At 43.1% G+C, this 26977-nt stretch overlaps 1 protein-coding gene across 1 annotated transcript in view; it reads right to left on the bottom strand.

The window, feature by feature from the left end:
• Positions 1-26977, bottom strand: part of LOC120526381 (L-gulonolactone oxidase-like) — a 226483-nt gene that overhangs the window by 176512 nt on the left and 22994 nt on the right. Inside the window, exons 3-4 of the mRNA XM_039749519.1 lie at positions 24182-24307; positions 21951-22045 (exon numbers count right to left, since the gene is read on the bottom strand). Of these exons, the coding sequence (XP_039605453.1) occupies positions 21951-22045; positions 24182-24307 (221 nt within the window). The remainder of the gene's footprint in view (positions 1-21950; positions 22046-24181; positions 24308-26977) is intronic.

Genomic DNA, 26977 nt, shown 5'->3' on the forward strand with positions numbered 1-26977 from the left:
CAGCGTCTCCATGTTTGATAGATGAGGTGGTCTGCTTTGGATCTCAGGCAGTTCCTTTTGGTCTCCACACTCAGGTCTTGCCATCACCCTGATGATTTTCATCTTTGTCTCGTCTGCCTACAAGACCTTTTTCTCAGAATTCTGCAGTCTCTTTCATGTATTTTTTCACCAACTGTAATCTGGCCATCCTGTTTTTTAGGCTAACTAGTGGTCTACATCTTGCAGTGTGGTCTCTGCACTTCTGTTTATGAAGTCTTCTGCAGATAGTCATCTCTGACACACACACATCGGCCCCCTGAAGACGGTTTCTGATCTGTCAGACGGGCGTTTGGGGCTTTTTCTCTACCATAATAAGAATAATTCTGTTATCAGCAGTGGAGGTCTTCCTTGGCCTACCAGTCCCTTTGCGATTCCTGTGCCCACCAGTTTGTTCTTTCTTCTTCATGATATTCCAGACAGTTGACTGAGGTCATCCTAAGGTTCTACTGATGTCTCCAATGGCTTTGTTCTTGTTTTTCATCCTCATGATGGCTTCTTTGACTTCCATTGGCAGCCACAGACTACAAAGGGTAGAAACAACCCAAGGTATCCTGTGAAGCCATGAAACACACCTGAGTGATCACAAACACCTGTGACACCAACTGTCCCAAACATTATGCGAGGAAACCATGCAGAGAAAGTGTTATAAGACCAAAATAAACCTGCTATTCTTGATAAGTTTCAGTCGGGTTTCAGAACAAATCACAGTACAGAAACGGCACCCGTTAAAGTCGTCAATGACTTGCGGGTCAATGCAGACAGAGGCCGTTTATCTGTTCTCATCCTCTTAGATCTGAGTGCTGCATTGGACACCATTGATCACAATATTCTTAGAAATCGCCTTTGTCAATGGGTGGGCCTCTCTGGTAGGGTCTTAAATTGGTTTGAATCCTACCTGGCAGGGAGAAAATTCTTTGTAAGTTGTAGTAAATATACTTCAAAGACCCCTGAAATTCTATATGGTGTTCCACAAGGCTCTATTCTGGGTCCGCTGCTCTTTTTGATTTACATGCTTCCGTTAGGTCAGATTATCTTGGGGCATAACGTGAGCTACCACAGCTATGCTGATGACACACAGCTGTACTTATCTATAGCACCTGATGACCCCGACTCTCTTGATTCACTAACACAATGTCTGACTTGTATCTCAGAATGGATGAATAGTAACTTTCTCAAGTTAAATAAAGAGAAAACTGAAATCTTAGTGATTGGCAATAATGGATACAATGAGGCTATTAGAAATAAACTGGAAACATTAGGATTAAAAGTCAAGACGGAGGTAAAAAGCTTAGGGGTGATTGTTGACTGTAATCTGAATTTTAAATCGCATATTCATCAGATCACTAGGACAGCATTTTTTCACTTAAGAAACATAAGTAAAGTTAGACCTCTTATATCACTGAAAGATGCTGAGAAATTAGTTCACTCGTTTGTTTTCAGTCGACTAGATTACTGTAACGCACTCCTCTCAGGACTACCCAAAAAAGACATAAATCAGTTACAAGTTACAAGTGCAGCTGCTAGAATCTCAACTAGGAAAAGAAAATCTGAGCACATCTCTCCAGTTTTGATGTCACTACACGGGTTACCTGTGTCATTCAGGATTGACTTTAAAATATTCCTTATTGTTTATAAAGCCTTAAATAATCTGTTCCGTCTTATATATCAGAATGTCTTACACTCCAAATCATAACCTTAGATCTTCAAATGAGTGTCTGCTCAGAACTTAAAAGAAGTGGCGAGGCGGGCAGGCGGCCTTCTGCTGTTATGCACCTAAAATCTGGAATAGCCTGCCAATAGGAATTCACCAGGCTGATACGGTGGAGCTCTTTAAAACACTGCTGAGAACACATGACTTTAACATGGCCTTCACTTTAACTTAATCCTGATACTCTGTATATTCAATTAATTATCATTACTATTCATGGTGGCTCTGTAATCTGTAGTCACCCCTATTCTCTCTTCTGTTCTTTTTCTGATTTTCTGGGGTAGCGATTTGCACCACCACCACCTAATCAAAGCACCGTGATGTCCCTACATTAATGGATTAAAGTCCAGACATCCACGTGACCGTCATCATCAAGTCCTTCCATGAGAACCCTGAATACGAAGAGGACTGATTGAGGTCACTTATGTTAGGTAGAATGCCTAGAGGGGGCTGGGTGGTCTCATGGCCTTGGTGCCCCTGCAGATTTTCTCCAGTCATCTGAAGTTTTTTTTTTTTCTGTCCTCCCTGGCCATCAGACCTTACTTTTATTCTATGTTAATGAGTTTTTTCTTATTTTAATTCTTACTTTGTCTTTTATTTCTCTTTTCTTCATCATGTAAAGCACTTTGAGCTCCTAGAAATACAGAAATAAATGTTGTTGTTGAAATGTCTGCATAATCCCCTTAAGGGATAGTCTGCAATGTGCACTTGAATTACAATGTCTGAGGTGTAACTGTAGAGCAGAGGGGGACATCAAGGAGAATGTGCCTTTGTCCCAAACATTATGGAGGGCACTGTATGTAGATGGGACTCGAAATCAAGTAAATCATCCACTTTGGCATGACTGAGGACCGTCACAGCCCTTGGTCAAGTCCCATTGTGTTGGTCCCAAAACCGGACAGATTGTGGTGATTTTTAGCAACAATATTTTCACGCATACCCCATGCTTTGAGTTGATCACAGTCCTGGAGGGCCGCAGTGGCTGCAGGTTTTAGCTCTTAATTAGAAAGCGATTCTTGCCAATATCAATCAATCAATCAACATTTATTTATATAGCACATATTCATACAAAAAAATGTTGCTCAAAGTGCTTTACAAAATGAATAGAAAAATAGAAGACACAATAAAAGATAAACATAAGTCAACATTAATTAACATAGAATAAGAGTAAGGTCCGATGGCCAGGGTGGACAGAAAAAACAAAAAAAAACTCCAAAGGCTGGAGAAAAAAATAAAATAAAATAATTTAATTTCATGGCATGTCGGTGCTTTAACTCTGCCATGTCAGCTCATTCTCATATCCTGGATTTTCTTCCCCTTTCTAAGGATCTCATCCAAATGATTTGAAGGCTACAATGGAGGAGTAACTCCCAGTCCTTCACTTTTTTCTCTTCATTTTCCTTCCAAGTATTTAATTAAACCCAATGGTGAACAATAAATACACACAGGGGTGTCAATGATAACAAGCTAAATGGAGAACTGCTGGTCTCTTTTCTCATTTGCATCTTATTGCTAATAAGGATCCATTAAAAACAGAGAATACAGCTGTTTAAGACTAAAATAAGCAATAAGGGTTCAAAATCTTAACAAGAGAGACCACTAAAGTGAAGCAGAAGTGTCACTTGAGCAATAATGGCTTCTTATTAGGCCAATTTGATTGGAGCAAAAACCTGCAGCCACTGCAGCCCTCCAGGTCTGTGATTGAGGACCCCTGGAGTAGATGAATTACTTGAGCACTTGGGTAAGTCTTGATACCTGACCACCCTCGCGATGACCCAAGGATGTGAGCAGATTCCCTCAATTCCTTCAGCTAAGGAAAAGACCCCCTAGTGGATTCTGCCAGTAATGCGTTCGGCTCTTTGGGCTACACGAGGTTCTGCCGACACTGCAGCATCTAGCGGACAAACTGCCAAGGCCTCACAATGCCTACAGGCCAAATAATGTAGTCATCAGTTTCAGTGCCTGGCAGAAACACACACAGCACTTCTTGAATGTCCTCTGGATCATCTATCCACAAGACTGGGCTCCACAAAGACGTGAGAAAAGATCAGATAGCAAGTACCTGGATTATGTAGTGGGCCCAGGACAGTCAAGCTGCTGTGTCAAAGGCTGTATCTGTACAGAACTGGCACTGGCTGAGAAGTAGGAGGCAACTGCATTCACAGACTTGTGGACTGTTACCACTGGTTTGTACCCCACTTTTGTGTTAAGCGTCCCACATGCTAACCCACTAGAATATGTACACAGCACACGCCGATTAGGACAAGAGTTGAACTCGGGTCCCCGGAGATGTCAAGCAGCGGCTGTAACCAGTATGGCTGCCCTGCTGCCTCTGTTTGCATTCATTTGTTCAGCTCTGTGTTTGTTTTGTGTGCCACCTCATTCACTTCGGAGCGCTCAGTAATCCCAAACATCCAGGGATTTGGATGCAAGGAAGCCAAACAGAAAACAGAGAACAAGGAAACAAAATTAGCTGAGTGACTGTGAGCAAGAAAGAAGAGCGTTAAGGCCAGGTGTGAGGCAAGCAAGGCGCCCGTCTGGATCTGAGCCCAAATGTGCAAATGTGCCAGGGGCTGAGAAACAAAGACACATGAAAAGGCCTTTTCATGTTTGACTCCTGCTTTTTAAAATCTGACTTTTCAAACAAAAACCTGCTGCTGAAACTACAAGGCCCTTCCTGGCTTGCTGGCTCCACTGAATGATGTGCAGAGCCGCTCTCCGAGGGATAACGCGAAGATTACCAGGTAGACTGGACTGTAAATCTGCTCTTCTGCCAGGCTGGATGACCTGGCATGACACAGGCCTGCGCACACATACACAAACACACACTGGCAAAAGTGTTAGGTTTAGCACTCCAACCATCTGCTGGATCAGTGGCATCCACGTTGATGAGCAGAGGAGTCCCTAACAAGATCTCCACACCCAGCATACCTTTGTCTCAAAGAGGAAAACGAGGTAGGAGGTGAGGACCCTGCAGGTCAGGCAACTCAAAGTTAACTGCGGCTAAGAAACGAGGACAGCTGGCATGGGAGACGTGGGGTGGGCAACACCAGAAACTCCTGACCTATCTGAGTATTGTGTAGTGCCATCATATAGAGTGATTATATAGGACCTTCAATATCTATCTATCTATCTATCTATCTATCTATCTATCTATCTATCTATCTTATATAGTGCCTTTCATTATCTATCCCTCTATCTATCTATCATATTATATAGTGCCTTTCATTATCTATCCCTCTATCTATCATATTATATAGTGCCTTTCATATCTATCTATCTATCCATCCATCAATTAACCAACCCGCTATATCCTAACTACAGGGTCACGGGGGTCTGCTGGAACCAATCCCAAACCACCGCAGGGCTCTATGTTATATAGTACCTTACAGGACTTTGTCTCTCTGAAATATAGGACGTTCATCTATCCATCTTTACCTATCACTTTCATATCTATCTATCTATCTATCTATCTATCTATCTATCTATCTATCTATTATATAGTGCCTTTCACTCTATCTATCTATCTATCTATCTATCTATCTATCTATCTATCTATCTATCTATCTATCTATTATATAGTGCCTTTCATTATCTATCCCTCTATCTATCTATTATATAGCGCCTTTCATATCTATCTATCTATCCATCCATCAATTAACCAACCCGCTATATCCTAACTACAGGGTCACGGGGGTCTGCTGGAACCAATCCCAGACCACCGCAGGGCTCTATGTTATATAGTACCTTACAGGACTTTGTCTCTCTGAAATATAGGACGATCATCTATCCATCTTTACCTATCACTTTCATATCTATCTATGCCATACAGTGCAATTCACATATATCTCTATATTTTCTGTGTCCCTTTCATATATTATATAATAAATACATCAATATGAAAGTCACTACATATGATCAAGTTATTATATAGTGCCTTCTTCTGTTCACCTTTAATCCCTTCCAATCTGTTATATAATTCCATACGTTTACGGTTGTGCTTGAAAGTTTGTGAATCCTTTAGAATTTTCTATATTTCTCATAAATATTACTCAAAACATCATCAGATTTTCACTCAAGTCCTAAAAGTAGATAAAGAGAAACCAGTTAAACAAATTAGACAAAAATATTATACTTGGTCATTTATTTATTAAAGACAATGATCGAATATTACATATTTGTGAGTGGCAGAAGTATGTGAACCTTTGCTTTCAGTATCTGGTGTGACCCCCCAATAACTGCAACTAAACGTTTCCGGTAACTTTTGCTCATTCCTGCACACGGCTTGGAGGAATTTTCGCCCATTCCTCCGTACAGAAGAGCTTCAGCTCTGGGATGTTGGTGGGTTTCCTCACATGAACTGCTCGCTTCAGGTCCTTCCACAACATTTCGATTGGATTAAGGTCAGGACTTTGACTTGGCCATTCCAAAACATTCACTTTATTCTTCTTTAACCATTATTTGGCAGAACGACTTGTGTGCTTAGGGTCGTTGTCTTGCTGCATGACCCACCTTCTCTTGAGATTCAGTTCATGGACAGATGTCCTGACATTTTCCTTTAGAATTCTCTGATATAATTCAGAATTCATTGTTCCATCAATGAAGGCAAGCCGTCCTGGCCCAGATGCAGCACAACAGGCCCAAACCATGATACTACCACCACCATGTTTCACAGATGGGATGAGGTTCTTATGCTGGAATGCAGTGTTTTCCTTTCTCCAAACATAACGCTTTTCATTTAAACCAAAAAGTTCTATTTTGGTCTCATCCGTCCACAAAACATTCTTCCAATAGCCTTCTGGTTTGTCCACATGATCTTTAGCAAACTGCAGATGAGCAGCAATGTTTTTTTGGAGAGCAGTGGCTTTCTCCTTGCAACCCTGCCATGCACACCATTGTTGTTCAGTGTTCTCCTGATGGTGGACTCATGAACATGAACATTAGCCAATGTGAGAGAGGCCTTCAGTTGCTTAGAAGTTACCCTGGGGTCCTCTGTGACCTCGCCGACTATTACACGTGTGCCTTGCTCTTGGAGTGATCTTTGTTGGTCAACCACTCCTGAGGAGGGTAACAATGGTCTTGAATTTCCTCCATTTGTACACAATCTGTCTGACTGTGGACTGGTGGAGTCCAAACTCTTTAGAGATGGTTTTGTAACCTTTTCCAGCCTGATGAGCATCAACAACTCTTTTTGTGAGGTCCTCAGAAATCTCCTTTGTTCGTGACATGATACACTTCTACAAACATGGGGAAGTGTTGTGAAGAGCAGACTTTGACAGATCCTATTCTTTAAATAACACAGGGTGCCCACTCACACCTGATTGGCATCCCATTGACTCGAATTTCACCTTCAAACTAATCGATCATCCTAGAGGTTCACATACTTTTGCCACTCACAAATATGTAATATTCGATCATTTTCCTCAATAAATAAATGACCAAGTCTAATATTTTTGTCTCATTTGTTTAACTGGTTTCTCTTTATCTACTTTTAGGACTTGATGTCTGTCAGTGTCTTCATTTCTCTCTTATACAGCACCTTTCATATCTGGCTGTATGTATCTGTGTTATGTACTGTAATACCTTTACTATGTATCTGAAAATGAGGGCTGGCCTTGGTACGGCAGGCTGGTGAGATGAAGTCCGAACGGCAGAAGACACGATGAGATCTCTGGCCGCGGGAGGTGCCGCTATTAACTTCACAGTTGCACGACTTTGCTATTGTAAAGTCCCCTTCCAGAGGATATCAATGTAAGGAATCACGTCATGGGCGGCACGGTGGTGCAGTGGGTAGCGCTGCTGCCTCGCAGTTAGGAGACCCGGGTTCGCTTCCCAGGTCCTCCCCGTGTGGAGTTTGCATGTTCTCCCCGTGTCTGCTTGGGTTTCCTCCCACAGTCCAAACAGATGCAGGTTAGGTGCATTGGTGATCCTAAATTGTCCCCTGTGTGTGCTTGGTGTGTGTGTGTGTGTGTGCGCCCTGCGGTGGGCTGGCGCCCTGCCTGGGATTTGTTCCTGCCTTGCTCCCTGTGTTGGCTCCACCAGACCCCTGTGTTAGGATATAGCGGGTTGGATAATGGATGGATGGAATCACTTCACACGCAGCCTGAACTCAGAAAGGACTTTAATTCCTTTTGCTGGGGTTTGTAAACAGAATTAAATACATACTCTAAGTCACAACGTTACATACAAGCACACATTTGAACTACTCTGCACATATAAGTTTAACAGACATTTGAACATTATCTAGAATACACTTACTTTTCCACAAGGACGCACAGCATTAATGGCTCAGGTGATATGGGAAAAGGACAAACTGATCTTACAGCAAGCAGCAAGTAAACAAAGGAACGGATAAAGCAACGAAGCCTGAACTTTCACCTGGAAGTATGTAAGAAAAAGTTCTACAAGTGTTTTCTAATATTCTACCATTAGAGGTCGCCATTTGACCTGGTAAAGGACTTTCTGACAGTATCCATGCCTTATAGCGCCTCTCATATCTATTCATGGATGCTCTCCAGTGACCTGAGATGAAGAATGGACTCCTTCATGTGTGTCTCTTGAGAGAGTCCTTGGGTCCCGCTGGTTTGACTTCGTGTTGCTCACGGAGTTCCAAATGAGGCACATGACCCGCATTGTGAGGGACCGTCAGTTATGGCACTACGGCCATGTGGTGCGATTACCCGAGGGCAATCCCAGCTGGCAGGATCCTCATTGTTGTGGACCCAAGTGGCTGGACCAGGCCAAGGGGTCGCCCATATAACATCTGGCTGCAGCAGATAGAGGGTAATTTCCAGAGGGTTGGACTGGACCACATCTCTGCTTAGGGGGTTGCCAACCAGGATCCCGAACTGTTTCTTTGTGTGGTGGGTGCGACAACACACTGTACCGGTGCCCACTCCCCAACTTGACTTGACTTGATATCTAAGTCTCTATGTTATACAATGCCTTTCATACCTTCCTATCAGGAGGTTGGCCATCCGTCCTTTCCACCTTCCCATTACCCATTTCTAATCTTAATCAGCTTGTCTTACGAGAGTCACATCAACTGTGAGAGTGACCACTATCACAAATTCACTTGTCAGGTTTCCTATGTTGCCTGAACATGACGGCCAGCCCCAGCCGACAGTCAATATTTGATCCTTGAAATGTCGTCGATGCACAAGGGAGCAGGAAGTGACGTTCATCATCATCGTCAAACACAATCAAAGCACCTCAGCCACCCCGAACGTGCCAGGTGGGCCACACTGAGGTCACGAGAGGGGATTCAGCGGAGTATGGCTCTCTGCGTTCCCGGTTTATGGTGGTGGCACGTTTGTCACCAACTGTGGGGGTACCACTTGCAAACAGAGTTCTAAGAGATAAACGACTCTGTGGTGAGTCAGTCACTGGCGAGGGGGGTGGCCAGCGTCCTTGGGCTTCTCGGCCCTGTTCATAATTTTATGATAAATGAAATTCATCAGCTCGGGTCTGACACTGACATAACTCAAAATACAGCAAGCTCTAATTCTCCTCGTTAATCAAATGCGAAACGTAATCCCACACTTCTCCACGCAGAGTGGCACTGAGAATAAAAATTGATTTTGTGAGGCTTTGATTCTAACGCTGCCTTCCAACTGAAATCACTCGGCTGATCCAGAAGACTAATTGATGACCCGAGTGTTCAGGGCTGCATCTTACAAAAGGAGGGGATTTATTTTTGGGAGTTTAGGATCAACTGGCATGAGGGGGTGTAGGCTGGAATTGGGGGACTGCAGTGAAATCAGGGAATGGTCAGCTGCAAAAGAGTCAAATGGCAGCCAATGACTGAAGTCTCGAGACCGAGATGGACATCGCTCATAATTATAATCTAAACTTGTTGAACTCAAGAAAACGATCGACGAGACAAAGTGACAGACGGACAGGTGAGGACACTGACCGCGATTATACAAATGAGGGCATCGCTACGGCAGATGTAGTGTAAGGATGGGTCAGCGGAGCATCACACTGTGACATTGTAGGCGTGTCACAAGTAATGTCACAAGGGCGGGGGACCGCAATTGAGGCAGAATAAATAGAAGCCGTCCATCCATCATGTAAACCCGCTTATCCAGGGCAGGGTCACAGGGCAGCCGGAGCCTAACCTAGCAAGCATCAGACACAGAGAGCAACAACCTCTGGACCAGAACGTTAAAAAGCCATCCAGTTGAAAAAGGAAAGGAAAGCTCAGCCTCACGTGAGGGGCCGGGGGTCTCTGCTAACATTTCTTAAACGAAATGAGAATTTCATAGGGAGTGCCACCTCATTGTACTGTACTTTCATTTCTCAATACCCAATAAGTATTTGGAGCCCCGGGCAGAAGGCAGGACCAGTACTGGGAAGGGTGGTCTGGCGAATCAGCAACAATGGCTCTAGTGTTGTGCTGTCCTGTCCGGTCAGAGCGGAGGGTCTTCATTGTAAAGTTTCCTTTCTGCTTCGTCTCTTCCCAGGATGGTCTCGAGTTCTGACTGTATGGTTCTTCTTCATATCAGGGCTGGTCTCCCCCTCTTTGTCCCCCCTTTTCCCTGGGGTGGGAGTTTTCCAGTCCAAAGCACGTCGTGGAATGCTTGTCCTAGTGGGCTGTCTCGTGGCCTTGGACCCCCTGCAGATTTTGCTTTTTACTTAAAAACCTCTGGAGTTTGTTTTTTCTTTTTTTTTGTTTCTGTCCCCCTGGCCATCGGAGCTCACATCATCCCCTGTTAATTAGTGTTGCTTCATTTTGTTTTTGTCTTTCTTCATCTTGTAAAGCCCTTTTGAGCTCCAGCATTTGTATGAAAACGTGCGACAGAAATACATGGTGGTGTTGTTGTTGTCCGCTCCACTTCCACGTCCTTGCCTGGATGGTACTGATGATCAATGATATTACAGTTCACACTCGGAAATGACGGTGACCGATGCGCCTCAAAAAAGTAAGAGCCTACAATGATAAATTCTGCAGCGGCGCACCAAACTGTAACTCATGTGCTCGCTGTGCGGGGGGTCTCTGATGAAGTACACCAGGGTGGGTTTCAGCCCAATAGCAGAAGTTTTGCTTATTTACTCAACCATTCAAATGGAAATGTGCCTGGTAAATGACGTCACATGACAATGGCATCTCGATGAACGGTTTGCAGAATGTCGGCACACAACTCTCTACGGCTCTCTAATGTCTTGCACTGCCATCATTGAGTAAGGATGGAAATGAAGGTCCTCGTGCAAAATCAAAAACGTGCTGGAAATGCCGAAGGCACAAGCGCACTGAACGTCTAGCAGACTGCAAAATGGACGCCCTTACAGCTTCCACGTCCTTGCCTGGATGGTACTGATGATCAAGGTTATTATAGTTAACGAAAACTGAAAATAATTAACAAAACGAAGTGAAAAACTATAACTAAATGAAACTATTAAAGTAGATGGAAAGACTAACTGAAATAAAATAATAATTTACTGAAATATTTTTAGTTTTCGTTTTTGAATGAATATTCTTGCAGTTCGTCTTTAACCCTTGGAACTTTTAACTCTAAAACAGAAAGTCATCGACCACGAGCCGCTCACACGCATTCATCCAGTGAACGGCGGCTGTTCACACAGTATTTGCGAATGCGGGTGCGTAAAGCGTATGAAATGGAAAGCGATTTACGTGCCGCCTTTCTTTGCACTTGTTGTATAATAAGATGTAAATCAAACACCTGAAGACAGAATATGTTGGCCATCAAACCTTTTACCGTACGGACAGAAACATCACAAGCGAGTATCGTTTCAGTTTATTTCTCAGGTGCCTGCCTTTCGTTGACAGTAATTCACCTGCCACTTCGCACAGGAGAAATCATTTTTACTTTCTCGTATACAAAGAAAGTAATCATGAAAAATTTGATGAATCTCGATGTTTTAGACCTCCCCGAGTCCGAAAATACCATTTATTAGAATCATGTGTGTGTGTGTGTATATAAACACGATAACTCAAAAACGCTACTAGATGATAGATGAATGAAATTTGGCATGTGGTTGTTACACCAAAACTGTAGATATCTATTTAACTTTTGGGCCAAATCCATCAACTGGACGTGGTGCTTTACCTAAGCACATACTCGATTTTTTTTATTTTATCCATGCAGCTGCAGAGTCGCATTAATTCGACTTTACTCTTATAATAATTGTTCAGTAGATTATTCATTTGATTTGCTGTTGATGGTTCTTTAATGTGAAAATATAACCATTGTCTTGGATGTGCACAAGCTGCCTTGTTCTGATGCTATCTTCTATCAGCTGTGCTATTTGGAGGGAAAGTGAATATACAATAAAATACAATACAATTTATTTTTGTAGCCCAAAATCACAGAAGAAGTGCCGCAATGGGCTTTAACAGGCCCTGCCTCTTGACAGCCCCCCAGCCTTGACTTTCTAAGAAGACAACAGAAAAGACCCTTGTATAGAAAAAAATGGAAGAAACCTCCGGAAAGGCAGTTCAAAGTTCAAGGTAGGTTGGGCGTGAATACAATACAATACAATACACAGAACAGAACAGAACAAATCCTCAATACAGTATAAAAATATACATTTTAGAAGTACGGAGTAGAAGTTAACAGTAGATGATATCCCATAATATGATTGGGGAGTTGTTGTTTAGAGTCATCAAATTGTCTCCCCCTATGGGCCATTCCACAGCTGAAACAGCCAATCTGACGAAAGGACCCCTCTACCCCACGATTCCTGCGATCCCCCATCAGGGATGACTGTACCATAGGCAGGCACAACGACTTGGCAGGTGGGCCGTGGCACCGAGTGCCACATTTGAGTACCGAGAAGAGAAATAGAACTGGTGAGGGTTAGTATCCAATTCTAACAGTCATGTTACTTATGTTTTAGTGCTGATGACTGACAACAGAGATGCAGTCTGAACAGTAAATCAGCAGCTCTAGTCAGGGTGTGCTAAACTGAAGTCGGGAGTCTTGAGCCTGAGACTGAAGGGGCATCTCTTATAGTAGCAGGCAGACCACCCCACAATTTAGGGGGTCCTGTAACTAAAAGCTTGACCTCCCATTGTTTTTTTATTAATCCTTGGAATCACACTGTATAACATTTATATAGTATAATTATTATACTGTCAGTGTACAGTCAGGAGATCTCGTCTCTGTAAGTAGTTTGCACTCTTCAGACTGACACGTCACCTACTGTAGTCATCGGCTTCAAAAGCTTTGTTGTGAAAAACTGAGATTTGGAACTCTGGTGTTATTTATGCATCTTTATTTTGTAAACATGTCATTTATTTTTACTCATTCTTTATTTTATTATTTGGAAATAGCAGAATTTGCACATTATTTTATATTTTTGTCTGTCTTATTGCAACATTTCTAAAACATAAATCATTTATTATGTTCAAACAGTTACTCAGTACTTGAGTAGTCTTTTCACCGAATACTTACTTGAGTAGTTTTTTGGAGGACTACTTTTTACTTCTACTTGAGTAATATTATTTTAAAGTAACGCTACTCTTACTTGAGTATAATTTTTGTCTACTCTACCCACCTCAGGGTGGCATAGGAGTTGGAGTCTGGAGACACTGCCCTGTGCCAGGGAGGCCTGCCCCGGTTTGTGTACGACCCTTCAGAGGACTGAGACAGGATGTCAGAAGCAGTCTGACTGCTGCCTTACTTAGATCGAGTCGGGTGGCAGTGGGCGACACTCTTTTGGAGGAGGAAGCAGGAGCTGTCAATGGGTTTTTGGCTGGTAAGTGTATGGTGAAGGTATTTTGTATTAGATTATTAGAAGTATTATATAAAAATAATTTATTTGAACCCAGAATTGTGTTGGATATTGCTGTGTCTGAGGTTTGGGTCTAAGTGGCACCACCTAATGGGTAGACCTCAGACATTTCATTTATGTTACAGAATAAAAAAAATGGCACACTTAATACAGGGTGAGCCAGAAAGAAGTACCACCCCATTTCAAAGGTTTATTCTACCAAAACGCTACTAGATCAAATAAATGTCATTGCAACGCAAGAAAGGGTACACACAATAGATGATTTTCACTGTGTTTTAAAAACGAACTGGTGGCCACCATTAGTGATACACTCCTGGAGACGATTTCTGAATGCTCACATGATTCGTTCGGCCATTTTGTGGTAAATGGCATCCTTGAGGGCTTCAGGGTTTTGAGGTCGGTGTGTATAGACTGTGATAGATGGCCAGGAACCAGGAGAGCGGCGCTTGTTTTTCCTGGGCACTCGGCCAGTCCTTGCTCCCTGGGGGGACAGCACTTCCAGGACACCAGGTTATGCCCAGAGTGCTTCCGGGTGCAAGGGCAGCACTTCTGCCACACTGGGGAGTGCTGGCAGAAGTCAGTCATCAGGCACCTGGAGCACATCCGGGGGTGTATAAAAGGGGCCATTCAAGGACTGCAGTCGGGACAAAGAGGACAGAGCTCCGTGGAGGCGGTGAAGGACCTTGAAAAGGACAGAGAAGAAGGGTGATTGGTGCAGGGGCACCGCGTGCTGTGGACTTTCATTATAAATAAACGTGTGCTTTGCGAGACATGGAGGTGTCTGTCTGTCTCCAGGGCTAGAGATACTTGAGATAGAAATCGCACAGAGCGAGATCAGGCCAACGTGAAGGCCACCCGACATCGCCATGCACGGAGATCAGCTTCCCCGGAAACATCTCCCACAAAACTTACATAAGGCGCTTTTCCACTGCATAGTACGGCACAGCACGGTTCAGTACAGCTCACCTTGGTTCGGCTCAGTTCGGCTCGGTTTGTGTTTCGACTGCAGTTTAGTACCGCTTTAGAGTGGGCGGGATTATTCACGTGTCGTTATAGTTGCGCCTCTACTGCCCGTGACACCGTGGAACTTTTACAACAACACGCAGACAACGACAACACTTTAGCTCGACGACGCGCAAGGGTAAGCATCTAAAAAAAGCACGTCACTAGCTAACTTTTATCACTGTTGCAAAGCATAAAATGAACTTAACTGCCAGTGTAACATTAAAATGCTGATTCTGTATATTACAGATCTTCCACATTTTGCAAAAAAGTGTCCGCAACAGACCATCTGTTTGGACATTTAACCGTGCCTCAGAGTGGTGGGATGTGATTGTTCCCGGTTTTACAAACACTCAGTGGCTGGAGAACTTTCGAATGTCTGAAGAAACATTCATCCACTTATGCAACAAACTGCGTCCAGCGATGGAGAGACGCGACACAAACTTCCGCGTGTGTGTACCTTTAAAGAAAAGAATAGCCAGTGACACAGTAATGACGATTTTCTCCGGCCAATCAGTGACCAGCAGAGTTTACACGTCACGTTTTGGTAACGGTTCGTCGCGCTTGGAACCTCGGCTGAGGTGGTACTAAAAAAAGGACCAGGTACCAGTACTGTTCCCAGTGGAAAACGCCCCAAAAGTGAGCTGAACTGAACCGTGTCGTGCCGTACTATGCAGTGGAAAGCGCCATTAGATCTCCACGCCGGCCGTATGAGCTGTTGACATCAGGCATCCACCACATCCATTTCTTCCAGTTCTCTAGCATTTCAATGTGACATTCTGAAATGACGGTGATCGTTGCTCCCCCCTAAGGGCCTACAATTCCAAATTCAGCAACGGGGCACCAAACTGTAACACATGTGCTTGCTGTGTGGGGGTCTCTGATGAAGTTCACCAGGGTTGGTTTCAGCCCAATAGTGGAAGTTTTGCTTATTTACGCCACCATCCAAATAGAAATGTGCCTGGTCACTGACGTCACATGAAGATGGCATCTCGATAGACGGCTTGCAGAATGTCGGCGCCCAACTCTCTATGGCTCTCCCGGTCTCTCTCAGTGACTTCCTGCACCGCCATCATTGTGTAAGGATGGAAATGAAGATCCTCATGCGAAATTAAAGACATGCTGAAAATGCTGAAGGGCAGAAGCGCGCTGAACATCTAGCAGACTGCAAAATGGACGCCCTTACAGCTCGGATGCTTTCAGGTATTCATTTAGTCCGAGGACGGCCTGGAGATTTCCTGTTCAATGTTGTGTACCCGTCTGCCTAAATGTAGAATTGTTTTCCGATTTGGGACGTCACCGTCAGGAGGAATGCTGAAGTGCGTTCAGAAGGCGCGTTACGTAGTGATGATGGATCCATTGTTTTTGACGAATGCTTTGATAGCAAAAGCAACGGTGAGCACCAGACAAGGCATGTGGTCGACTGAAAACTACAAGGGGTCGCCAATCAAAGGACCCCCAAAATCCACCCCAATCCACTCACTCAGCTGCCTCTGCCAAATGCGATGACCTTAAGAAATGTGGTACTTCATCTTGGCTCACCCTGTATGAGGGCAGAATTCAGTAAGAGTCATTCTCTCTAAACATTTACCCATGATTCTTATTTACCCCACCCTCGCTCATATATGCAAATATGTACCGCTCTCAGATCTGGCACGATTATAATACGCGCTGCCCTATTTGAGAGGCAGCAAAAAGAAAACAAATAATCCGGGGTGCGAGTGACCAACACTATTCTCCTACTTCACCACTTCAATTATAAAGATACACCAGTGAAGGCAGGGTCAAGCAAAAAGGATTATTAGAAGACAATACATAGGATCACTGTAACAACAACAATAAAAAGCCTTATAGACATAAAATCGTGCTGCAGCGCTTCCCCTCCCTACACAGATCATGACACAAACACTTGAAAACATACATCACTAATAAAGACTTGAGTAAATGGAAACACAACTCAAAAAACAAAATGGATTCATAGTCTTTTAAATCTTATCTGTACGGAGCATTGAGCTCAGTCTAGTGGGGAATGAGACGCCGACCATATCTCTTGTTCCGGGAAACGTACTGATTAACTGCTCCTTGTGTTGGCCCGTCAAGTCCTCTCCCGTATTCCTTCCTCCCCAAAAGAAAAAATAATTTGCTTGGAAATGAACCCGGGTTCACCTGACGATATCCAAGAGGTGTTAATCCTTTCCCTCGTGCCTCTTTCTGTTATGGCCTCCTCTCTCCTAGCTTTTTTTTCTTTCCTTTTTTTCCCGCCACCTATTTACATTCGGTTAGCTCCTCCCCTTACAGCCGGTTGGCCCTCCAAGCCAGGTGCTCCCCTCCCTCTGTATAAAGGCCAGCCCTAAACATAAAGGCGTACCACAACAACAAGTAAGGGAAAAGGTACAAACTTACAGGTACATACACATATTTCAGTTGACCGTTACAAATAATTCAATGGAGCCATCCAATCAGTGCACACCTCCAAAGAGTTTCCCCCACCCCCAGAGAGACTGACTAACAATGGAGAACCGCTTTAGTGTGCCAAGGGTGAATCTCATAGATGGTAGGGAACAAGAGAGAGCGAGCTGTGCCACGTTTTAACACCAGCGTTCATGTAAGCCCAATTGGGAGAGGATTAGAGTTGGAGTGAAATGAGCCTTCAGCAATGCAGTCAGGAGCCGCCGCATCTGTGTGTCCTGTGCTGTACCAGTTTGACGGTTGTAATAATAATAATACATTTTATTTCTATTGTGCCATATTTATTATAATTTGTGCTGTATTCTGATTTTTAGACTCCCCACCCTACAGGATCTACAGATGGCCTGTAACAGTGCTGGCTCATGGAGGCTGTCAGACATTAAGGCCAAACATCATAATATAAAACAAAGTAATCCGAGGGTCTGCCAGTCACAGTCTGCACTGTTTACAAAAATGACCCCCAAACTTTGCCCCCACTAGGGTTCACCAAAATGGTAGACGCAGCCCTGTGATGTTTGTCAAAGACTGTGAAGCCGAGTCTCGAGGCCGTGAGACAGCACAGTGTCTGTAATTCTGACTGTCTAATCAGTTTATGTAAAAGGCGCTATATAAATCACAGCCTGCTTCAGAATTAGCTCTCTACGCTCTAGAGCACCTTTAATATCTATCAGTCTATTGGTTATAGAAAACCTTTCATTTTAATCTATCTGTTATAAAATATCTATTTATTATGCTTTCACATCTATTGGTTTGGACATGTACAGAGGAGAGACGCTGGGTATACTGGGAGAAGGGCACTAAGGATAGAGCTGCCAGGCAAGAGGAGAAGAGGAAGGTTTATGGATGTGGTGAGAGAGGACATGCAGGTGACGGTGTGACAGAGAAAGATGACGAGGACAGGAAGAGATGGAAGAAGATGATACGCTGTGGCGACTCCTAATGGGAACAGCAGAAAGAACAAGATGCTTTCATGTCTACCAGTTTTATACAGTACTTTATACATTTGTCAATAATCTAATCAAAAGTGCACTTCATATCTATTGAATAGTGCCTTTAAATCTAGGTTTCTGTTACAAATGACTTTTATATTGTCTTTAAATAGTATTTTCATATCTAGAGTACTGTGTCTATATTTTAGATAGATATAAGGGGCATTTTTCTATATTATAGTACTGAGACAGATAGATAGGAAAGGCATTATATAATAGATAAATAGGAAAGGAAATACATAATAGTAGTAGACAGATATAAGGCACTATATAATAGATAAATAGGAAAGGCCGAACATTATAATAGTAGTAGACAGAAAGATAGGAAGGGCAATAGATAATAGTAGTAGATAGAAAAGGCACTAATATACAGTGGAACCTCGCGTCACGACTGTAATTCGTTCCAAAACTCCGATTTGGTCGTCACCCGAAGTCATTTCCCCCATAGGATTGTAGGTAAATACAATTAATCGATTCCAGACCGTATGAATTGTATGTAAATATATATATTTTTTAAGCACAAAAATAGCTAATTATACCATAGAATGCACAGTGTAATAGTAAACTAAATGTTAAAACATTGAATAGCACTGAGAAAACCTTGAACAGAGAAAACTAACATTGCAGGAGTTCACGCTACAGCCTTATGAACCACTTGCTGTAAACACTTTTTTTTTTTTTAATGAGTGTTAAGCACAGGGAAAAAACTGAACATTTGAAAAATCCGTAATTTATACAAAAACTAACCATAAACAACTAAGAAAACTAACCCTGCATGAGTCGAGTTCTGGCATGAAGGAAGTGAGGAGGAAGCTGAGTGGAGAGGAGGTTACAGTTTTGAGGTGAAGTCCGTCTGCGCGATGCACGTCTGACCGAGAACAACGTACTGTACAGGGAGAGACTGAACACGTGTGGAAATCACCGACGCGTACGAACTGGAAGGGAAACTGGCTTGTTCGTCACCCGAGTGACGTATTGGTCGTAACCTGATTTGTACATGTTCAGAGACATTCGTGACCCGAGGTTCCACTGTAATAGTAACGTATAGAGAGGTAAGGCTCCATATAATTGTGAACAAAAGTGAAAAGGCACTAAATAAACAGATACCTCTAGATAGATATAAAAAGTGCTCTGTATAATACATACTGGAGATTTAGAAACTGAGAGAAGTTAATACATGTGTCACATGTTATCATATAAAACATAAATCAAACCTCCATGTCAAATGTGGAGTAGATAGGAAAGGCGCTATATAACACAGTTATTAGAGAGAGAAATGTGAAAGGCACTTTATAATAGCAAGGAAAGGCAGCATAGAACAGTCAATATATGATAGATAGGCACTACATAATTGTCTAATTTAACTATCTATTATAAAGCGCAGTTCACATCTCTCTAATTAACTGTGTTATATAGCGCCTTTCCTATCTACTCCACATTTGACATGGAGGTTTGATTTATGTTTTATATGATAACATGTGACACTTATTAACTTCTGACAGCTTTTAAATCTGTCTCCTGTGCCTATTAAACATAAAACACGATAATTTAAAAACGCTACTAGATGATAGATGACTGAAATTTGGCATGTGGTTGTTACACCAAAACTGTAGATATCTATTTAACTTTTGGGCCAAATCCATCAACCGGACGTGGTGCTTTACCTAAGCACATACTCGATTATTTTTTTTTATTTTATCCATGCAGTTCCAGAGTCGCATTCATTCGACTTTACTCTTATAATAATTGTTCAATAGATTATTCATCTGATTTGCTGTTGATGGTTCTTTAATGTAAAAATATAACCATTGTCTTGGATGTGCACAAGCTGCCTTGTTCTGATGCTATCTTCTATCAGCTGTGCTATTTGGAGGGAAAGTGAATATACAATAAAATACAATACAATTTATTTTTGTAGCCCAAAATCACAGAAGAAGTGCCGCAATGGGCTTTAACAGGCCCTGCCTCTTGACAGCCCCCCAGCCTTGACTTTCTAAGAAGACAACAGAAAAGACCCTTGTATGGAAAAAAATGGAAGAAACCTCCGGAAAGGCAGTTCAAAGAGAGACCCCTGTCCAGGTAGGTAGGGCGTGTGGTGGGTGTCAAAAAGAAGGGGGGTTAATACAATACAATACACAGAACAGAACACAAGTAATCCTCACTATAATATAAAAATAAAAATATTACAGAGCGGGTGGCACGGTGGCGCAGTGGTAGAGCTGCTGCCTCGTAGTAAGGAGGCCCGTCTGGGTTCGCTTCCCCGTTCTCCCCGTGTCTGCGTGGGTTTCCTCCCACAGTCCAAAGACATGCAGGTTAGGTGCCTTGGCGGTCCTAAATTGGCCCTAGTGTGTGTGTGTGTGTCTGTGCCCTGCAGTGGGCTAGCACCGTGCCCGGGATTTGCTCCTGCCTTGCGCCCTGTGTTGGCTGGGATTGGCTCCAGCAGACCCCTGTGACCCTGTAGTTAGGATATAGCGAGTTGGATAATGGCTGACTGAATGACAAAGCAGAGCATTCATAGATGTATCTCTTTATATGGTGCCTTTCATTTTAATCTATCTATTGTACACAGCACTTTAATTTCTATAGATTTATATTTTATATAGTGCCTATAGATATATATATATATATATACAGTATATATATATATATATATATAATGATTGAAATAGTTTTACTGTCAAATAATGCAAAGAGTATGTGACACATGTTTCGCCCTAATTCTGGGCTTATGCTTCTCGCAACTGAAAGAGGGCACCGTGGCGGATGTTAGCCGACTTGCTGACCAACCACAAGCGTTACCTGGTAGGTAACCACCCATACAGTCAGATTGTGATTCAGACAACGAATACCATGAATATATATATATATATATATATATATATATATATATATATATATATTTATAGCACCTTTCATGTTTATCTTTCTTTCTACCTTGCCATCTATTTAGCTGTTAGAACATATGAAGTGTCCTGTCCCTCTCTCATGCTGGACCTTTTGTATCTTTCTGACTACTATATGGTGTCTTTCCTTTCTATTTATCGTATGTTGTGCTTTTCAGATTCATATTCTAATTTTTTATATAATGCCTTTCATACCTTTTGCTCAACTTATCAAGCCATGAAGATAATAATGTGACCTCTGTGGCACAACATACCTTGGACTGAATCCACCCCGAGTGCTTCTGTCCTGCCCTGGATGCTCATTCCATATAGCGCCTTTCTGCAGTGACATCACCTTCCTAAGGTGCTTTAAATGCTCATTCACTGTCCGCATTGGGCCCTGAATATCGGGGCTGAAAGTAGGCGTCAGTCCAAGATGGGATTTGTATCGCATACGTAGGATTCATGGCTGTTCATATCTACCGTATAGCGCCCTTCACAAACATGGGCACAATGAAGGCCGCGCTGCTCTTTCTGCCGTATATTTAAGCTTTTCAAATGTGAGGCCAAAGGATGAGTTTAATGTTCAAGTCCCACTTGCTTCTCCAGGCATCTCTGTTGTTCACTTTCTTGGTTTGTCCACCCTTAGTTAGCGGACCAGTCGGCCACAGGCTGTGTCTTACTGGTCACACCCACCAGTGTTGACCTTTGGCCTTTCTCTTTGTTCTCAGCAGGCTTAGGGAGACTGCTGGGCACTTCTTTGGTTTGTTTTTAATAAGAAAACTCTCAGCTAAGACTGACTGAGGGGCCAGCGGTCGGTCAATGCTGAAGGCTGAATGGCCATCCCACCAGGCCTCCATCATGCAGCACCCCTTTCACCTGGCGTATGACATGCGAGACCACCCAGTCATTACACAGCAGGCTGTCTGTCCTTGGTGTTCAGACACATCCCTTTATAAATGTCGCTCCAGAGGTGTGTGGGCTGATCGCCAGGTTTAGTTGAACCCGAACTCAACGGCATTCTCATATCTGAACTTGCCACCCCATTCACCACCTTACAGCTCTAAGAGGGGCTCTTTAAGAGGAGAGCAGAAAAACTCTTACTTGGATAGGGCCAGGCCATGCTGGGCTAGTTCTTCATTTAGATCACCCAGAAAGATGCCAGCCTCCACCGTCACCTGCCGCTTCTCTGCATCAACCTGCCACAAAAAAATGAAAGAATTGACCTTGTCATTCGGAGTCCTGCTACATGCAAAAGTTCACTGACAACACTGCTATGGTGGGCTGCATCAGGATTGGGCAGGAGGAGGAGTATAGGAACCTAATCAAGGACTTTGTTAAATGGTGCGACTCAAACCACTTACACCTGAACACCAGCATAACCAAGGAGCTGGTGGTGGATTTTAGGAGGACCAGTCCCCTCATGGACCCCGTGATCATCAGAGGTGACTGTGCAGAGGGTGCAGACCTATAAATACCTGGGAGTGCAGCTGGATGATAAACTGGACTGGACTGCCAATACTGATGATCTGTACAAGAGAGGACAGAGCCGACTAAACTTCATTAGAAGACTGGCGTCCTTCAACATCTGCAATAAGATGCTGCAGATGTTCTATCAGACGGTTGTGCTGAGCGCCCTCTTCAACGTGGTGGTGTGCTGGGGAAGCAGCATAAAGAAGAGGGACAAACTGGTGAGGAGGGCAGGCTCTATTGTAGGCACGGAGCTGGACAGTTTGACATCCGTGGCAGAGCGACGGGCGCTGAGCAGACTCCTGTCAATCATGAAGAATCCACTGCATCCACTGAACAGGATCATCTCCAGACAGAGGAGCAGCTTCAGAGACAGACTGCTGTCACCGTCCTGCTCCACTGACAGACTGAGGAGACCCCACACTATGAGACTCGGGGGGTAAACGTTAATATACAAAATCATTGTCTGTTACACCTGCATTGTTATCACTCTTTAATTTAATATTGTTCTTTATCAGTATGCTGCTGCTGGAATATGTGAATTTCCCCTTGGGATTAATAAAGTATCTATCTATCTATCTATTGTCAGAGGTGACTGGCGTGTCAACCCGGCCGGGACACCCAGAAAGACCGGAAAAGGACTTGCGTCCTCCCCAGACCACGTGGGGGCGACCACCCTGGTTCCTTTGGTGGCCACAGGTAAAGGGCTTTGAAGCTCAACCCTGTAGGGTCCCGCCACACCCGGAAGTGCGGGGGGGAAGAGGAGCAGGGACACCCGGAGTGCTTCCAGGGATACAGCCGGCACTTCCGCCACACTGGGGCGCGTCAGTGGGAGATTTCCGGGAGACACCTGGAGCACATCCGGGTGTGGATAAAAGGGGCCGCCTCCCTTCATTCAAGGCTGGAGTCGGTTGAGGAGTGGACAAAGCAGAAGAAGAGAGTGGAGGCGGCCTGAAGAAGAGGCAAAGTGTGTGCGCGGCCTGGACTTTGGGGAAGTCTTGGGGGTTGTGGTGCACTCTGAACTGCAAATATTGTGGGAATAAACGTGTGGTGGTGGATTACAACATTTCTGCCTGTCTGTGTCCGGGGCTCGTTCCACACTATCTATCTATCTATTATATAGTGCATTTCACTCTATCTATCTATCTATATATTATATAGTGCATTTCACTCTATCTATCTATGTATTATATAGTGCCTTTCACTCTATCTATCTATCTATCTATCTATCTATCTATCTATCTATCTATCTATCTATCTATCTATCTATTATATAGTGCATTTCACTCTATCTATCTATCTATCTATGTATCTATCTATCTATCTATCTATCTATCATATAGTGCCTTTCACTCTATCTATCTATCTATCTATCTATCTATCTATCTATCTATCTATTATATAGTGCATTTCACTCTATCTATCTATCTATCTATCTATGTATTATATAGTGCCTTTCACTCTATCTATCTATCTATCTATTATATAGTGCCTTTCACTCTATCTATCTATCTATCTATCTATCTATTATATAGTGCCTTTCACTCTATCTATCTATCTATTATATAGTGCCTTTCACTCTATCTATCTATCTATCTATCTATCTATCTATCTATCTATCTATTATATAGTACCTTTCACTCTATCTATCTATCTATCTATCTATCTATCTATCTATCTATCTATCTATCTATCTATCTATCTATTATATAGTGCCTTTCACTCTATCTATCTATCTATCTATCACTGTCCATGGAAGGAGGGCCCGAGCCCCATCTACAATGCCTGTCTCGAGGGTGGGCTGCAGACTACGTCTGTCCCGACACCCAGCCTGTTGTCCTGGCAGGTGAACACGGGTGCTTTACCTCTAAAATCCTGTTCATCTTGTCCAGTCGAATCATGAAGTCTTCAGTACATGCGATATCTGAGGGTGAGTGGCCTCCCCCAATGACCTTCACCCTCTTCCCCGTCTGGCGGGCCAAATCAAGAATCTGAAAGAAAATGGACGTGCAAAACAAGAGAGTGAATGTCCGTTGAATGTTCAGGAGAACGTAGGGTGAAATGACACCTTTTATTGGCTAACTAAATAAATTACAAATGCAAGCTTTCAAGGAAGCTAAGGCCCCCTCATCAAGCAAGGTGTAACCCTGCATTTGTAATTTCGCCATTTCGGGTTACAGAGGGTTGGAGCCTAAGCTGGCAACATGGAAACCACCCTGAACATGGCATCAGTGCATCACACATACCCACATTCATTCCCACCGGGTCCAATTCTGAGTCGTCTGTTTCTTTAACTTAACCTTCCCATTCTGGATCGACAAACAAAACGTCCACAAAGAGGCAAGGAGGTCGTGCGGACTCCACACAGACAACGACAGGCCAGATAATCCATGAGGCAGTGGCGCTAAGCACTGTGCCACCAGGCCCCCCGACTGCAAACATGATGTCAGAAAGTATGCACTACTTACAAAGGGTAGATATCAGGGGTGACCCCCTGCATTACCTGTGCATTCTGTGCAGATGTAAAGGCGCTATACTGTGCATGAGCACCAAGCACAAGGCTGTGGCGCGAGGTGGAGAGGCAGCCACCGCCGTGCCGCACCCTTCAAATCAACAAGCCAAAGGAGAATTCGAAATGGAGCCGTGAAGGAGTGAAACGAGTCAGAAGGGATTCTGCTGCAAAAAATTCCGCCTCAACTTTCACTGCCTCTGTCGCTTTCCATGACAAACAGTTGTCGTCTGCGCTCCTGCATGTCAGCAGTCACATAGACAGAGGAAGACATTCGTTATAAGAAAGGCACTGAAACACAATTAAATACTGGAGCCATGCCAGCCTGTTCAAGATGACAGATCACGAAACACAGCTGCACTGAAGCAGATGAGCCGCGGGAATAAGCGAAGCATCCATCACGGCAGGAGGGACAGACGAGAGGGAGCGCTGGAGCTCCTCCGGGATTCATCATCCCTGTCAGTGAATGACTCTCCGTGTCATGTCAGATTTATAGACGGACAAGGTCAGAGTGGGGGGATTACAAACTAAAGATAAGACCCGTCCATAAAGCCGCCCTCCAGTGGACAGCCCGGCCTCCACTGTGGGACACGACACATCCCGGCCATCAAAACGACAGCCACCGTCATGTCTGCCTTCACGTCAGCGGACAGGCGACTCAAGTGGGCAGCTCCAGAATGACCAGAAAGACACAGCGAGCATTAGCTACTATGAGAAAGAATGAGTGATGGTGCCAGTGGGCAACCAGAAGAAAGAAAGACGAACGTGTCAATAGAAAGGAGAGGCTCCTTGAACTTGACAAGTGGGGTCAGACGGATGGCATCTGGACAGCGGCGCAAATCAGTTTAAGGGACAGTTTCAGTTCAACTTGAGACAGAGAAAGAAAGAAAGAAAGAAAGAAAGAAAGAAAGAAAGAAAGAAAGAAAGGGTTACAATTACATTATTTATATGTATTATCACATTAAAATAAGTTACATATGATATTAAGAAGGAAAGGAATGCATTGTTACAATCATTTCTTACAATAGTTATAAGCATGTGTGATTACAATAAAAGGTGCTATATGTAGAAGAAAGAAATACCACACATGACAATAGATATGAAAGACAATATAGATAGATACACATAAACACAAAAGGCACTATATTACAGATAAAGAGAAAAAAAGACAAACAATGCATTATTTTATTATAGACAGATATGAAAGACAATATAAAATAGATACACAAACACACAAGGCACTGTATTGTAGATGGGTAGAAGCAAAAACCATTATAAGATAGATAGATAGATAGATAGATAGATAGATAGATAGATAGATAGATAGATAGATATGAAAGGCACTGTATATAAATCTATCATTTATAGACACAGACATGAAAAGCATCATATTAAAGAAAGAAAGAAAGAAAGAAAGAAAGAAAGAAAGAAAGAAAGAAAGAAAGAAAGAAAGAAAACTTGAAACTTTTTTAAAGATAAAAAGCCTTTGCTTCTGGGATTAAAACGAAAAGTGTTATATACAAAATAAAGAAGGAAATAAATGCATTGTATATAAAGTATGAATGTTTAATGTTATAAAGTAGATATTTCAATAAAACTGGACACAAAATAAAAGGCGCTACATGAAAGTGCTGAGAAAAGTTTATTTCCAGGCAGTTGGACGCAGGTCCCCGTGAGGGTCTTTTTGATTTATGTCGCCAGTATCTTTCTCTTCCAAGCAATGAGCCGGATTAGCAGCAGTGGCGTCTCCGCATGTAGGGTGAGTGAGGCACTTCAACTCATTACCAGCAGATGGCGCTGTTCGGCAGTATTTAAACACAGGACTAAACCAGCCTCAGTAGACGTGCAGTAACTTAACGTATTGTTATTTATAGCAATCTGAAATTAGTCATTATAACCTTTTCTTTCATTTTTTTTATCCATGCTATGTTTAATGTAGTTTCTTATCTAGAAAAATATTTGTTTTGGAGTAGGTGAAATATTCTTTGTATCTGGCACCCCAGGTTGCTTGCTCAGGCTCTCAGACCCCCAATGTTCTCTCCATAGGTTTGCTCAGCTGAACACTTTTGGAGGATCAGCTTTTCAGTTCTGCTTTGTGGCTTGATGACTGAGCCTTTTAAAGTGATCCACCCATTAGTCTCCCTCTCCCTCT

Source organism: Polypterus senegalus, chromosome 3 (assembly GCF_016835505.1).
Source record: "Polypterus senegalus isolate Bchr_013 chromosome 3, ASM1683550v1, whole genome shotgun sequence".
NCBI lineage: Eukaryota > Metazoa > Chordata > Cladistia > Polypteriformes > Polypteridae > Polypterus > Polypterus senegalus.